We start from the raw sequence: 16,608 nt of genomic DNA, 5'->3' as shown, positions 1-16,608 counted from the left end.
TGAGAATGGCAGATTACAGAACCATTTCTTCTTACTACACAGCATTATGTTGAGGCCTCAAAGGGAGACATCACTTTAAATTGGCTTAAATGTTACAATTGTAGCTTAAATTTGGATTGCATGAGTGAAGCTACAACAATACTCAAGAAGCTCAACAACATCCACTGGATTTACTCTCCAGGCCCCTCTGTATCATTGTTGCAAAGCAACAGCTGTATGTCCTGCAGCAGCATGTATTGTAGCTCCTCACTAAGATTACTTCTACAACATCTCCTGGCCATACAACCTCTACCAGGAAGAAGGATGAAAGCAGCAAGATTGTGGGATCATCACCTCCAAGTTCCCTTCTGGGTCACTCACCATCCTGACTTGGCCACGTTCTTTCATAGAATCATGGAGCAGGATTTTACTGTGGGCTTTGGGACCCTGATGTCAGGATGAAATGGGGGTCACCAACCCGCATTTGCCAGCAGCGGGACTGGCTCAGAAATTTTACTGGATCCAGTCTTCTAATTGGCTGTCTCTGGGCTCACTGTCCAACTAAGAATGGTAGGCAGTTTCCCTATTCTGTAAGCTCAATCAGAGCCTCAGCACTCTCACGGGGAGAGGTGGGCACTCGGAGACCACAAGGGCACCTCAACATGAAGACACCCTTGGAATGGTAACTTAAAAAATTGTGAGAGGCCAAGGGCAGAAGGCCCCATAGAAAGGAGGGGAATGCCCTCCTGAGGGAGTGTTTGGGCTACAAGGGTGAGCTTTCCTTCATGCGGCCCCTTCAATGGGCCATGGAGGCTGAGGGAGGCCACCTCCATTAAGCTGGCGGCCTCCCCACATGGCAGTATACACTCCTCCAACAGAAAAATACCACTGGCCTGAAGAATCCACCCTCTAATATTGAAATTGGCTCCCCGCTATTGTGTCGGACTCCTCCCTTTGTTTCCACTGCCATGGGACCAGTAAAATTCTGCCCATAGAGTCACAGAGCCTCAACTGCACAGGCGGCTGCCATTCCATTGACTCCATGCCAGCTCTCTGTAGACAAATCCAGTCCGTCCCACTCGCCCGCTGTACCCCTAATGCCCTGCAAGTTTATTTCCCTCAATTGCCCATCCAATTCCCTTTTGAAATCATTCATCGCTCTGCTTCCACCACATTCGTAGGCAGTGAGTTCGAGATTTCATCATCACTGGATCAAAATCCTAGAATTCCCTACCTGGCACCAACATGGGAGCACCAACATGGGAGTACCAAACCGAAGACCTGCAGTATTTCAGGAAATCATACCATTGCCTTATAAGGGCAACTAGATAGGGATGAGTAATAAATGAACCCTTCCCACATCAGCCACATGCTGAGAATAAACATATATTTTAAAAGTCCACTCTGTGATCTGTTGGAAGCACTCCTTGGCAAACCTGAAGAAATAAGGAACTAAATTGGACGACTGACACCCAAATTTTACAAATATACAAGCAACTAGGGAAAAAAAAGTGTGCACCTTTTAAAACATTTTTTGATAGAAACAGAATAGTATTGATATCTGTCTTGTCTGCCTTTCGAGAGTCTACATGGTTTCTGCCCAACTGTTACAAAGGGCTTTAATTAATATCCAGTACCTGTCCGTAGGGGCAGGGTTGGCGATCGACTGTGGTCTGCTCACTCCGATACAAACAACATCATTCATTTCAATCTTGCCAATTGGTTCAGGACTCTTGTCTGTTTCATAGAAAAGAAGGGACCTGTCCAAGGAGCACCACTGTTTCTGGAATTCTGCAAGAAACACAGTGACATGGTCAATTTTAAATTAAACATTTGCATCAAAGTGCCTTTCATTCTAGCAAATTATGTTTGCACCCATAAACAGTTGGGGAACTTTAATGTACATGTGGGTTAGACACTGGTTACTTAGCTCTGCAACCTGGGTTTATATCCTACCCAGATTAAGGGATGTGAGTATGCTCTGTTTGTTGACTGTAAGGGTCCTACATCAAATGAGTTTGAATAATCTTAACCCAGTTTGTAGTAGGCTTGGGCCTACAGTTTTCAAACCCTAATATGTGAGTAATTACCAATCTTGCCGGCATGCAACATGTAACGAAGGTTGTATTAGGGAGTGCTCTTCTGAGCTTGGGGCTGAGGAATGTTTTGAGGTATGTTGGGGGAATTCTGCATCTGCAGCAGATTGTTATTCACTAATGAATGGAACCTGCTCGCTCTGATCTACTTGTGGCTTCAGACCCACAATCTTTACTGATTCTTAATTCACTCAGAGCAACTAAGAACAACATCAACAACATTCTGAGAACAAATCTTTTAAATAAGTGAAGGCTGGTCTGCTTTATATTCATCATAACAGAGTGCAGCCAGTTTCCAGACAACATTCGACTGTGTGAGCATTCTGTTAGGCAGTTGGCGTTGTTAAACATTCATGACATACCATCTTTGCATTTCTTGCTGCTGGGTAATTTTGCCATTGCCGATGTCTTGTATAGGTACCCACAATGCACTGCAGGCTGTGTGATCTCACTGTAAATCCCAGTTGAGCCCAAGGAGTTGGAATTTAGAACTTCTGCAGAGAGTGAAGAGCAGTCATGTTTCAGTACATGTTAAACAACAACTTAATACAATGCTAAAGCAGTCAGTGGGCTGAATTTTATAGGCACACCACACATTGTGGCAGCGCGCTTTGAAGTCGGCAGACTTCAGGTGTGGATATTTCACGCGGGGGCTCATTTAAATGGAGGGGATAGAGCGGCCGCTCCCGGTGACATAGAGGGGGCGGCCAATCCGTCCCCGACGTTGGCGTCTGGCGTCACGCACAGGAGTCGGCGCCATTTTTAAAGGGTTTCAAGCCCTTTAGGAGCATTTGAATTTTTAAGGTGATAGAATGTTGAAAAGCAAAGTAACACATGTAATAACATTATCACTCCCCTCCCCACACCCAAAGAGGAAGAATCAATTAATTAATTGAATAGTCCGCCTCAAAAAACTTCTGTGAAAATCCTGACCTATCCCCCCCGACCTTTAACAACTTTAAACCTTGACCCCCTTCCCACCAATCAAAAGGGTTTCCCCACTTGCCCGCCCTGCCCTGAAATATTCACTCCTCCCTCCTCCCTACCAGTGTCACACCTTAGAACTCTGAACAGAGTTGCAGCCAGCGGCCGTAATATTGGTGTGGGATGGCCGCCGAGACAAAGTAAGTTGATTTGCATTTTTAAAATTAATTTTAATATTTAAATGAATGCCCTGCCACCCAACGGTAGCATCTGGGGTCATGGAGGGCCACTCCCACAAGTATTTAACGGGGCCCCTGCCCTGACCTCTGATGTCGAGGGGCTGGTAAAATTCAGCCCAGTGTGTCTAACAACCTTGGAGAGGTTAAACCAAGAGTGGCAAGAACAGCTTGCATTTATATAGCACCTTTAACATAGGAAAACATCCCAAGGTGCTTCACAGGAGCATTATCAGGCAATAAATTGTTCAAGATTTTATCTTCATGGGCTGCACATGAAGCCTCAGGGGAACATGTATGAAGTTGAACATTTCTGTGTATTTTTTCATGTCAGAATGCTCCTCCTTTTGAAAGAATTTGCCTTGGAGCCCTTGATAGAACACCGAAACACTGGATGTTATTCCAAAGCTGGCCAGTTCAGCAACTTAACCAGTGAAAACCAATTTAGGTGGGTTAGCACCTCTGAATGTTCTCTGAGTTATTGCAGTCAATAGTAGTAAAGTTATTAATCAATTTGTGACACATAGCAAGCCCTTGGACTTGATGTTTTAGAACTTTTGTCCAACATGACATGTTTTGCTTTTCATTGAATTTATTTCAATTATAGATTAATGGAAGTAATAATGTTTCTATATAAATCTTATTGTGAAATTTCTATTTGGAAAAAATAGATGCTTTTTGAAATAGTTTGGTTTGGTGCAGAAGGTTCACATTTAAACTTCTCCCAAAACATTCCTGCTTTTGCCACTGGTTCCACTAAGATAGTGGATATCATGTATAAAGTTTAAAATCCCTGTTCCTATTAACAAGCTTGTATCTTGGGTGCTGCTATAATAAACCTTCCTGTTGTCTTTTAGCATCGACCCACTGATGAGGCAACAGTGCTAAGGGTCAGGAAATTCAAACTGCTCAAACCAGCAAATAAGAAACACAAATGCAAACAGAATGGGCTTTTAAGGACTTCAGGAGTAGGTCTCTGGGTCAAGGGAGATGTAAGGGGGGTGGTGGAAGGGGTGGGGGAGTTGTTTTTAGTCATAAGACTGCAAGTTGAACATGTCTGGGTTAAAACATCTACTTGAATTTCAGTACCATTAGAGAAACAATAGACCTTTTACAAATTTCAAGCTAAACATATAGGCCAGAATTTATGCACCCCTGCCCCTCATTGGGAGGGAGGCAGGGGGTGGGTGGGGGCACGTCAAATCAGATGGGATGACAAATGCCTGTCGCCTACCCGCCTCCGTTGGTATTTTATCAGTGGTGGGGAGGTGGCAGTGGCCTGAACGTCCTTGGGTCAATTGAGGCCCTGAAGTGGCTAATTAATGGCCACTTAAAGGCCTATTCCTGCCACTGCTGGCACAATATCAGCCGTGGATGGGCACTTTCCAGGTGAAGTTGATGAACAGTCTGCTTGGGTAGGTGTTCAAAAACATTCAACTACAGAAGGCTTCACATAGGTCTTCAGCAGGGGTGCAGCAACAAAGGTTTCAGTTCTCACACATTCGATGCAAAGTCCTTTTAAAGATACAAGGTTTATGCAAGCATTTAGGATTTCTTCAAAATACAGGAGGCAACAGTACAACTTCATACAGGCTTTTGCTTTTCAGGAGCAGAGATTCTTCAAAGAGAGGTAACAGTGGTCCGGATTTTCTTCTGATCTCCAACTGCCTCTTTTAGTCCAAAAACCAACTGAAACCAAGAACAGTTCAGCAACAATCCTGTGACAGCCTTATATCATGATCTGTCATTTCCTTGTAAACATCTGTCCCTTCAGGTTAGAATACCTGCTGTGTTTACTTGAAATGACATGTTTTCCAGTACTTTTTACTAGTCAACCTTTTTGTTAACCTTTTTAAAACAAAACACCCACAAAGTTTAGCAATCTCCAGATGATGCAATGTCCATGAAATCCTTTTCAGTTTTTAAGAAAATATAGATTCTCAAGTTTTAACAAAAAATATGGAAACTTTTGTAACACCTCCGCCCTTGGCGAAATGCAACCCCATTTTCGAGTGCATTTCATTACAATGTATAAAAAAAGTTGAAAACATTTTAAACACATTCTCACATTCATGCCCCCATTCACTCTATATTTGTAATTAATACAATTTTGCTTTGTACTGTCTTTACTCATATACTCAAATGAAGTTAGATTTATGATAAAGCATCTGCAATAATATTATTTTTGCCCACAATATGGACAATCTTTAAGTGATAGGGCTGCAACAGTAAATTCCATCGGAATACTCTGGCATTCTGAGTTTTAAATTTTTCCACAAGGTTAGTGGGTTATGATCAGTACATACCAGTGTTTCTCTGCAGTCGTGCCATACATAGACTTCAAAATGTTTAAGAGCCAATAACAGACCTAACGTTGCTTTTTCCATGGTGGAATATCTTTTTTGGCATTGATTTAGTTTTTTGAAAAGTATCCCACTGGTCTTTCTATGCCTAATTCATCATCCTGTAACAGAACTGCACCGACCCCCAAGCATCAATTGCTACCTTGAAGGGCTTAGTGAAATCTGGAGCAGCCAACACTGGTTCATTAGTAAAAATGGCCCTCAGCTTTTCAAAAGATGCCTGGTACACTCCTGACCTTGTTTTCCTCTGTTGCAAATCTGTTAGTGGAGCAGCTACAGTGCTGAAATTTAGTACAAACTTCCAGTAGAAAATATACATCCCCAAAAACCTCATGATTTTCCACTTAGTCTTAGGGGTAAGGAACTCTGCCAAGACTTGTACTTTCGACGGTCTTGGCAACACTTGTCCTTGCCCCACTATATGCCTGAGGTAGATCACTCACGCTTTTGCAAATTCGCTTTCGGCCAGGTTTGTAAATTTTTGTAAAATTTTTTAAACAGACTTTCCCAGCTGTTTCAAGTGTTCCTTCCAAAGTTTCCTGTATAACAGCACATCATCAAGATAAACTACACTGTTAGGAACACTGGTTACTACTTGATTCTGAAAGGTTGCCAGTACATTTTTTAGCCTAGATGGGATCACTTCACACTGGTAAAGACTGTCCGGTGTGACAAAAGCTGATATTTATTTCACTCGGGATGTTAAAGGAATCTGCCAGTATCCTTTTAACAAATCTATCTTTGTAAGAAACATGGCACTGCCCACTCTGTCAATACAGTCTTCCAAGTGAGGAACAGGGTAGGAGTCTGCCTTTTTTACTGCCTAAACTTTTCTGTTGTCTATGCAAAATCTGGTTGAACCATCAAGTATAGGTTAAAATACTATCAGTGAACTCAAGCTGCTTTGACTGGGTTCGATTAGGTGGTTTTGCAGCATGTATTGGATTTCTGTTTTCACTTGGGCCTGTTTGTCTGGACTTAAGCGGTAAGGATGCTGTTTTATAGGAACAGATTCCCTTACATCCACATGGTGTGTGGCTAAGGCTGTACATCCTTGCTTATCCCTACAGCCTCTTTTAAATGCTGTGAGTAACCTTGTTAAGTCTTCATGTTTTTCTGCATTTAAATACAAAAGCATAGTGCCCAATCTCCCTAACAATTCAGTATTAGCTAACCAGATAGTAGGAGGTTCAATTTGAGAATTGTCTAGGCCTCCTTCTGCCTCATCCTCATTATCCCTTTCATTCTTCACAGTCCCTACTACCTGACATATCTGTGCTTGCTTATCCTCCTCCCAGCGATAATATTGTTTTAACATATTGATGTGACACAGCCAACTCTTTCTCCAGCAATCTGGTGTAATTCAAATAATTTACCTTACCAATTCTTTTGACCACTTTATACGGACCACTGAACCATGCTTTTAATGGTTCACCCTGTAAAAGTGACTAGCACTTCATCTAAAGACCAACATTCATATAAAGGTACTAACACTTCATCCCCTGGTTGAAATGTTTGGGTCTTTGCATGCTTGTCTGTCCATTTTTTCATCGTGGTTTGGGAAGCTGTAAGGTGTTCCTGAGCCACATTGCAAGCTCTCATGAGTCGTTTCCAGAACACGGAGACATAACCTAGTGCAGAAGATTCATCCCTCAGTTCTAAAAATCTTTATTTGATTAGCTTTAGAGGACCTCTTATCTCATGTCTGTAATTCAAAGGGCTAAAACCAGTAGACTCATTAGGTGAATCTCTCGTAGAAAATAACAGAAATGGCTAGCCCTTTATCCCAATCATGGGGATATTTATGACACTATGGCCTGATCATTGCTTTGAGGGTCTGATGGTACCTTTCGAAAGCTCCTTGTGTCTGTGAGTGGTATGCTGAAGACTTTAACTGTATTATACCCAAATTACCCATAACTTCTTGAAATATTTTAGACATAAAATTGGAACTTTGATCCGATTGATTTTCAATTGGTAATCCATATCTCGTAAAGAATTGGGTTAACTTCTCTACCACTACCTTAGCAGTAATTGTCCTCAAAGGAACGGCCTCTGGGAATCTAGTAGCCATATCCATGATAGTGAGTATATATTGGTGTCCCACTTTTGTTTTCGGCAAGAGTCCTGTGCTGTCTACCAACATCCTACTAAATGGTTCCCCAAGGGACCCTTGCTGTTTGTAGTGTACATTAATGATTTAGATGTGAATATAGGAGGTATGATCAGTAAGTTCGCAGATGACACAAAATTGGTGGTGTCGTAAATAGTGAGGAGGAAAGCCTTAGATTACAGGACGATATAGATGGGCTGGTAAAATGGGCAGAGCAGTGGCAAATGGAATTTAATCCTGAGAAGTGTGAGGTGATGCATTTTGGGAGGACTAGCAATGCAAGGGACTATACAATGGATAGTAGGACCCTAGGAAGTACAGAGGGTCAGAGGGACCTTGGTGTACTTGTCCATAGACCACTGAAGGCAGCAGCACAGGTAGATAAGGTGGTTAGGAAGGCATATGGGATACTTGCCTTTATTAGCCAAGGCACAGAATATAAGAGCAGGGAGGTTATGATAGAGCTGTATAAAACACTAGTTAGGCCACAGCTGGACTACTGTGTATAGTTCTGGGCACCACACCATAGGAAGGATGTGATTGCACTGGAGAGGTGCAGAGGAGATTCACCAGGATGTTGTCTGGGCTGGAGCATTTCAGCTATGAAGAGAGACTGAAAAGGCTAGGGTTGTTTTCCTTAGAGCAGAGAAGGCTAAGGGGGGACCTGATTGAGGTATACAAAATTATGAAGGGCATAGATAGGGTAGATAGGAAGATATCTTTTCCCTTAGCGGAGGAGTCAATAACCAGGGGGCATAGATTTAAGGTAAGGGGCAGGAGGCTTAGGGGGAATTTGAAGATAACATTTTTCACCCTGAGGGTGGCTAGAATCTGGAACACACTGCCTAAAGGGGTCGTAGAGGCAGGAACCTTCACAACTTTTAAGAAGTATTTAGATGAGCACTTGAAACGCCAAAGCATACAAGGCTAGTGGCCAAGTGCAGGAATATGAGATTAGAATAGTTAGGTGCTTGATGGCTGGCACAAACACAATGGGCCCAAAGGGCCTGTTTCTGTGCTGTATAACTCTATGACTCTAATAAGCACAAGAACAATCCTCTCCTTCAGTTTCATGGTTTATTGGATGAATTTGAACTCTTGATACAGTCTGAATCCACAGAGATCATTCGATAAGGTCCATCTACCCCCCCATGACATGGTGACATGCTCTATTCTGTCAACAAAAGTAATTTGCATTGGCAATGCATAATATTTTGCATGCTAGCTAGCTAATATAGTTGTGCTGCTCTCCATTGATATTTGTATACTTAGCTACTTTATTTATAAGGAGAAATATGTTTTAAATTGGACTGTTTTGATGGCATTAGATTGACTGTACAATTTATATACAGATTAATTGCCCATGTCTGTGGCTGAGTCAATAATTTAGTCAAATGTCTGTGGTACAACATGTTGGTGCCTAGCCCTGCTGTGGATCCCAAGAATAACCTAACTGCTCAAATATGTTGGGTTTTTGGCAGTGCTAATAAACTACAATTTAAGCAGAAGAGCAATTCCCCTTCCATTGCAATTTGACAAATGGGGTCAAACAGATTAAATATGATGACACATTGCTTAGATGAGGCTTGTATTCCATCGAGTATCAAAGATTAAGGGCAATCTAATTGAGGTAATTAAGAGATTTGATAGGGTCGATAGAGACAAACAATTTCCTCTGGTGGGTGAGTCCAGAACAAGATGGGCATAAACTTAAAATTAGAGCTAGGCTCTTCAGGGGTGATGTCAGGAAGCACTGATTCACACAAAGGGCAGTGGAAATCTGGAACTCTCCCCCAAACAACTGTTGAGAATAAATCAAACCTGAGTTAGATTGTTGTTAGGTATTGGTATTAAGGGATGTAGAACAAAGATGGATAAGTGGAACTGAGGTACGGATCGGCAGAACAAGTGCGGCGGTTCATTTAAATGGCTAGGGCGGGCCGCCCCCCCCCCCCCACCCCTGCTCGATCACATGGAGGGGGTGGGCTCGGCAAATTTAAATATTTAAAGAAAAATTTAATGAAATTAAATAAATAAATCTCTTTTTCCCCTCTCCCATCCGGCCAATAACAATTAAATTAATTATTTTCCCTTCTCCCCTAAACACATCTGACCTTCACGTATCAAGGGATATGGGGAGAAAACAGTAACAGGGTACTGAGGTTCCCCTACCAGGGGAAAGCAGCAACAGCCAAGTTTGTGGCACCATGGATGGCTCTGCTACGCAGTTGGGGATGCAAAAGACTGGGAGAGCCATAGTGATCGGAGATTCAATTGTAAGCGGAAAAGACAGGCATTTCTGTGGCAGCAAGCGAGACTCCAGGATGGTATAATAAAAGCAAAATACTGCGGATGCTGGAAATCTGAAACAAAAACAAGAAATGCTGGAATCACTCAGCAGGTCTGGCAGCATTTGTGGAAAGAGAAGCAGAGTTAACGTTTCGGGTCAGTGACCCTTCTTCGGAACTGACAAATATTAGAAAAGTCACAGATTATAAGCAAGTGAGGTGGGGGTGGGGCAAGAGATAACAAAGGAGAAGGTGCAGATTGGACCAGGCCACATTTTTTTGCATTTATTTCATTTCATCTTAGTTTGTTCAGTTTGCTTACCCACTGTTTTTTTCAGGATTTTTTTCAGGTTTGCACTTGCTGCTGGTCAATATTCAGTGTATTCACACCTAATCTGTACTAATGCTTTGTCTTTCAACACACGATTAACATATTGTTTGCCTTTGCTCCGTGACCTTTTGGTCAGCTATGTGGCCTGGTCCAATCTGTACCTTCTCCTTTGTTATCTCTTGCCCCACCCCCACCTCACTTGCTTATAATCTGTGACTTTTCTAATATTTGTCAGTTCCGAAGAAGGTTCACTGACCCGAAACGTTAACTCTGCTTCTCTTTCCACAGATGCTGCCAGACCTGCTGAGTGATTCCAGCATTTCTTGTTTTTGCTCCAGGATGGTATGTTGCCTCCCTGGTGCTAGGGTCAAGGATGTCTCAGAGCGGCTGCAGGACATTCTGAAGGGGGAGGGTAAACAGCCAGTGGTCGTGGTACATGTCGGTACCAATGACATAGGGAAAATAAGGGATGAGGTCCTGCAAGATGAATTTAAGGAGTTAGGAGCTAAATTAAAAGGCAGGCCTCAAAGGTTGTAATTTCAGGATTACTTCCTGTGCCACTTGTTTGTGAGTATAGGAACAGGAGAATAGACCAGATGAATGCGTGGCTGGGGACATGCTGCAGGAGGGAGGGATTTAGATTCCTGGGACATCGGGACAGATTCTCGGGAAGGTGAGGCCTGTACAAGCGGGACGGTTTACACCCAGTCAGGACCGGAACCGATGACCTCGCAGGGGCGTTTTCTAGTGCTGTTGGGGAGGATTTAAACTAGAATGGCAGGGGGATAGGAGCCTGAGCGGGAAAACTGAGGAGGAAGAAACAAGGATAGAAACAAAAGACAGGAAACAAAAAGACAAAAGTAGAAGGCATAGAAATCAAGGGCAAGAAACAAAATTCGACAGACTCTGGAACAGTTCCAACAGATTAGAGGGTAGCTAATCTTACCCCACTATTTAAAAAAGGAGGTAGAGAGAAAACAGGGAATTATAGACCAGTTAGCCTGACATCAGTAGTGGGGAAAATGCTAGAGTCCATCATAAAAGATGTAGTAGCAGAGTTTTTTTTTTAAGAGATACAGCACTGAAACAGGCCCTTCGGCCCACCGAGTCTGTGCCGAACATCAACCACCCATTTATACTAATCCTACACTAATCCCATATTCCTACCAAACATCCCCACCTGTCCCTATATTTCCCTACCACCTATCTATACTAGTGACAATTTATAATGGCCAATTTACCTATCAACCTGCAAGTCTTTTGGCTTGTGGGAGGAAACCGGAGCACCCGGAGAAAACCCACGCAGACACAGGGAGAACTTGCAAACTCCACACAGGCAGTACCCGGAATTGAACCTGGGTCCCTGGAGCTGTGAGGCTGCGGTGCTAACCACTGCTAACCGATGACAGGATCGGACAAGTCAACATGGATTTACGAAAGGGGAATCATGCTTGACAAATCTGCTGGTATTTATTGAGGATGTAACTAGTAGAATAGATAAGGGAGAACCAGTGGATGTGGTGTATTTGGACTTTCAGAAGGCTTTCGATAAGGTCCCACATAAGAGATTAGTGTGCAAAATTAAAGCACATGGGATTGGGGGTAAGGTACTGACATGGATAGAGAACTGGTTGGCAGACAGGAAACAAAGAGTAGGAATAAACAGGTCTTTTTCCGAATGGCAGGCAGTGACTAGTGGGGTACCGCAGGGATCAGTGCTAGGACCCCAGCTATTCACAATATATATTAATGATATAGATGAGGGAATTAAATGTAACATATCCAAGTTTGCAGATGACACAAAGCTGGGTGGGGGTGTGAGCTGTGAGGAGGATGCAGAGAAGCTCCAGTGTGATCTGGACAGGTTGAGTGAGTGGGCAAATACATGGCAGATGCAGTATAATGTGGATAAATGTGAGATTATCCACTTTGGTAGCAAAAACAGAAAGGCAGATTATCTGAACGGCAATAGATTGGGAAAGGGGGAGGTTCAGCGAGACCTGGGTGTCCTTGTGCACCAGTCGCTGAAAGTAAGCATGCAGGTGCAGCAGGCAGTTAAGAAGGCAAATGGTATCTTGGCCTTCATAGCAAGAGGATTTGAGTACAGGAGCAGGGATGTCTTGCTGCAATTATACAAGGCCTGGTGAGACCACATCTGGAATATTGTGTGCAGTTTTGGTCTCCTTATCTGAGGAAGGATGTTCTTGCTATGGAGGGAGTGCAGCGAAGGTTCACCAGACTGATTCCTGGGATGGCAGGACTGACGTATGAAGAGAGATTGGGTCGATTAGGCTTGTATTCGCTAGAGTTTAGAAGAATGAGAGGGGATCCCATAGAAACCTACAAAATTCTAACAGGACTGGACAGACTAGATGCAGGAAGGATGTTCCCGATGGCGGGGGAGTCCAGGATCAGGGGTCACAGTCCAAGGATAAGGGGTAAGCCATTTAGGACTGAGATGAGGAGGGATTTCTTCACCCAGAGAGTGTGAACCTGTGGAATTCTCTACCACAGAAAGCAGTTGAGGCCAAATCATTAAATATCGTCAAGAAAGAAACAGATATAGTTCTCAGGGCTAATGGGATCAAGGGATACGGAGAGAAAGCAGGAAGAGGTTACTGAGTTTGGATGATCGGCCATGATCATATTGATGGTGGAGCAGTATCGAAGGGCCGAATGGCCTACTCCTGCACCTATTTTTCTATGCTTCTATGTTTATGCACAGATGCACCCAGGTCCCTCTGCTCCTGCACCCACTTTAGAATTGTACCCTTTATTTTATATTGTCTCTCTTAACCTAACTTAACCTGTCTATATTTGTTTGCAGCCTCTTTGTGTCCTCACAGCTTACATTCCCACCTCGCCTTGTATCATCGGCAAACTTAGATACATTTATTCCTGGTCTCTTCATCTAAGCTAAGTCATTCATATAGACTGTAAATAACTAAGGCCCCAGCACTGATCCTTGCAGCATTCCAATATTTACAGCCTGCCAACTTGAAAATGCCCCATTTATCATACTCTCTGCTTCTTGTCCATTTACCAATCCTCCATCCGTGCTAATCCATTACTCCCAACTCCATGAGCCTTTATCTTGTGTATTAACCTTTTGTGAAGCACCTTATTGAATGCCTTTTGGAAATCCAAGTAACTACATCTACTGGCTCCCCTTTATCTACCCTACTAGTTACAAAAAAACTCTAATGAACTTGTCAAACATGATTTCCCTTTCGTAAAACCAAGTTGGCTTTGCTCAGTGGGTAGCACTCTCTCTTTTTACTTTGGAGGTTGTGGGTTCAAGTCCCACTGCAGAGACTTGAGCACATAAATCTAGGTCGACGTGCCAGTGAGTACTGAGGGAGTGCCGCATTGTTGGGGGAGCCATCTTTCGGATGAGCCATTAGACCGGGGCTCTGTCTGCCCTCTCAGATGGGCTTAAAAGACCCCATGGTGCTATGTTGATGAAGAGAAGGCAAGTTATCCCCCGTGTCCTGGACAATATTTATCCCACAATAAACATCACAAAAACAGATTATCTGGTTGTGGGATCTTGCTGTGTGCAAATTGACTGCCAGGTTCCCAACATTACAACAGTCACTGCACTTCAAAAGTACTTCACTGGATGTAAAGCACTTTGGGATGTCCCGAGGTTGTAAAAGGCGCTATAGAAATGTAAGTTTTTCTTTCTATATGTGATTCTAGTCCCACACCAGCGTGGTTGACTCTTAACTCCCTCTGAAATGGCCTAGCAAAGCCATTTAGTTATATCAGGATGACTAGGATAGGCAATAATTGGCTGTCTTTCCACATGCTGAGAATAAATTTTTAAAACAAAACTAAACCCATGCACCAAATGGAAAGAAAAAAATAAATAGGAAGTCAACAATAAATTGCAGTAATGCAGGGACGGAATTGATAAATAATTTCAGAAGTGAGACTAAATGAATAATGCATAAGCAGCAAGCTCACAGGTAGATAATCTGCATAACATTAAATGGAAACATTAGTCAAGTTACCCTCAAGCACTTGACCTATTCCAGTTAGAGCGTGGTTTTAGCTGAAAAGAGTTACAAGTACTTTAGTTGCTGATGTTCAGCTATTTTAAACCTCACAAAGTTAGAGGAAAGCAGTGCCATTTCAGTCTGACGTGTAATTCAATAAAGTGTCTATTTCAGTTTCAGTCGGAGCGATAGGAATTGAAACACGCTGCATGAGGGGGTTTCAAACAGGGCTGTGGTTTATCTGAAATGAGGGCATGTTGCCTGTATGGGGATATTAATGTCACACTACATTCTCGTGGCAAAAATATTTTCAGAACATTTTAAAATCACATCAGATACTTTTCTATTTCTAAACCACTTTTTTTATTTTCTCTTGGGACCAGGGAAACACTCCCCTCTAAACCTCCTGCCCGTTACCTTAAATCTATGTCCCCTGGTTATTGACCCCTCCGCTAAGGGAAAAGGTTTCTTCCTCTCTAACCTATCTATGCCTTTCATAATTTTGTGTACCTCAATTAGGTCCCCCCTCAGCCTTCTCTACTCTTAGGAAAACAACCCTAGTCTCTCTTCATAGTTGAAATGCTCCAGCCCAGGCAACATCCTGGTGAATCTCCTCTGCACCCTCTCCAGTGCAATCACATCCTTCCTATAGTGTGGTGCCCACAACTGTACACAGTACTCCAGCTGTCGCCTAACTAGCGTTTTATACAGCTCCATCATAAACTCCCTGCTCTTATATTCTATGCCTCGGCTAATAAAGGCAAGTATTCCATATGCCGTCCTACCACCTTATCTACCTGTGCTGCTGTCTTCACTGATCTCTGGACAAGTACACCAGGGTGCAGAGGAGGTTCACCAGGATGTTGCCTGGTATGGAGGGCGCTAGCTATGAAGAGAGGTTGAGTAGATTAGGATTATTTTCATTAGAAAGACGGAGGTTGAGGGGGGACCTGATTGAGGTGTACAAAATCATGAGAGGTATCGACAGGTTGGATAGCAAGAAGCTTTTTCCCAGAGTGGGGGATTCAATTACTAGGGGTCACGAGTTCAAAGTGAGAGGGGAAAAGTTTAGGGGGGATATGCGTGGAAAGTTCTTTACGCAGAGGGTGGTGGGTGCCTGGAACGCGTTGCCAGCGGAGGTGGTAGACGCGGGCATGATAGCGTCTTTTAAGATGTATCTAGACAGATACATGAATGGGCAGGAAGTAAAGAGATACAGACCCTTAGAAAATAGGCGACATGTTGTCATGTTTAGATAGAGGATCTGGATCAGCGCAGGCTTGGAGGGCCGAAGGGCCTGTTCCTGTGCTGTAATTTTCTTTGTTCTTTGTCTTTTTTTGTTCTAACCGTCTGTACTTCCTAGGGTCCTACCATCCATTGTATATTCCTTTGTTTTGTTAGTCCTCCCAAAATGCATCACCTCACACTTCTCAGGATTAAATTCCATTTGCCACTGCTCTGCCCATCTTACCAGCCCATCTATATCGTCATGTAATCTAAGGCTTTCCTCCTCACTATTTACAACACCACCAATTTTCATGTCATCTGCGAACTTACTGATCATACCTTCTATATTCACATCTAAATCATTAATGTACACTAAAAACAGCAAGGGCCCCAGCACCGATCCCTGCGGTACATCACTGGTCACAGGCTTCCAATCGCAAAAACAACCCTTGACCATCACCCTCTGCCTCCTGCCACTAAGCCAATTTTGGATCCAACTTGCCAAATTGCCCTGGATCCCATGGGTTCTTACCTTCTTCACCAATCTTCCATGTGAAACATAGAGAATAGGAGCAGGAGTAGGCCATTCGGCCCTTCAAGCCTGCTCCGCCATTCATTATGATCATGGCTGATCATCCAACTCAGTAACCTGTTCTCACTTTTCCCGCATAGCCTTTGATCCCTTTCACCCCAAGAGCTATATCTAACTCTGTCTTGAGAACATACAATGTTTTGGCCTCAACTGCTTTCTGTGGTAGTGAATTCCACAGGCTCACCACTCTCTGGGTGAAGAAATTTCTCCTCATCTCAGTCCTGGTTCTGGACTCTCCCACCATCAGGAACATCCTTCCTGCATCTACCCTGTCAAGTCCTGTTAGAATTTTATAGGTTTCTATGAGACCCTCCCTCACTCTTCTGAACTTCAGCGAATATAATCCTAACCGAATAGAAACATTGTCGTACCTTATTAAAAGCCTTACTCAAGTCCATGTAGACTACATCAACTGCTTTACCCTCATCTACACATCTTGTTACCTCCTCGAAAAATTC

At 43.2% G+C, this 16,608-nt stretch overlaps 1 protein-coding gene across 10 annotated transcripts in view; it reads right to left on the bottom strand.

Moving 5' to 3' along the window:
* arap3 (ArfGAP with RhoGAP domain, ankyrin repeat and PH domain 3) overlaps positions 1-16,608 on the bottom strand; it is a 613,394-nt gene that overhangs the window by 138,232 nt on the left and 458,554 nt on the right. For all 10 annotated transcript variants that reach the window (XM_068044105.1, XM_068044114.1, XM_068044106.1 and 7 more), the window contains 2 exons: positions 2,438-2,569; positions 1,617-1,770 (listed from right to left, as the gene is read on the bottom strand). In XM_068044105.1, the coding sequence (XP_067900206.1) occupies positions 1,617-1,770; positions 2,438-2,569 (286 nt within the window). The remainder of the gene's footprint in view (positions 1-1,616; positions 1,771-2,437; positions 2,570-16,608) is intronic.

The sequence above is a fragment of the Heterodontus francisci genome, chromosome 12 (genome assembly GCF_036365525.1).
Source record: "Heterodontus francisci isolate sHetFra1 chromosome 12, sHetFra1.hap1, whole genome shotgun sequence".
In the NCBI taxonomy this organism is placed as follows: domain Eukaryota; kingdom Metazoa; phylum Chordata; class Chondrichthyes; order Heterodontiformes; family Heterodontidae; genus Heterodontus; species Heterodontus francisci.
The sequence above is the reverse complement of the archived record's forward strand: the minus strand, read 5'-3'. Positions and strand labels throughout refer to the sequence as shown.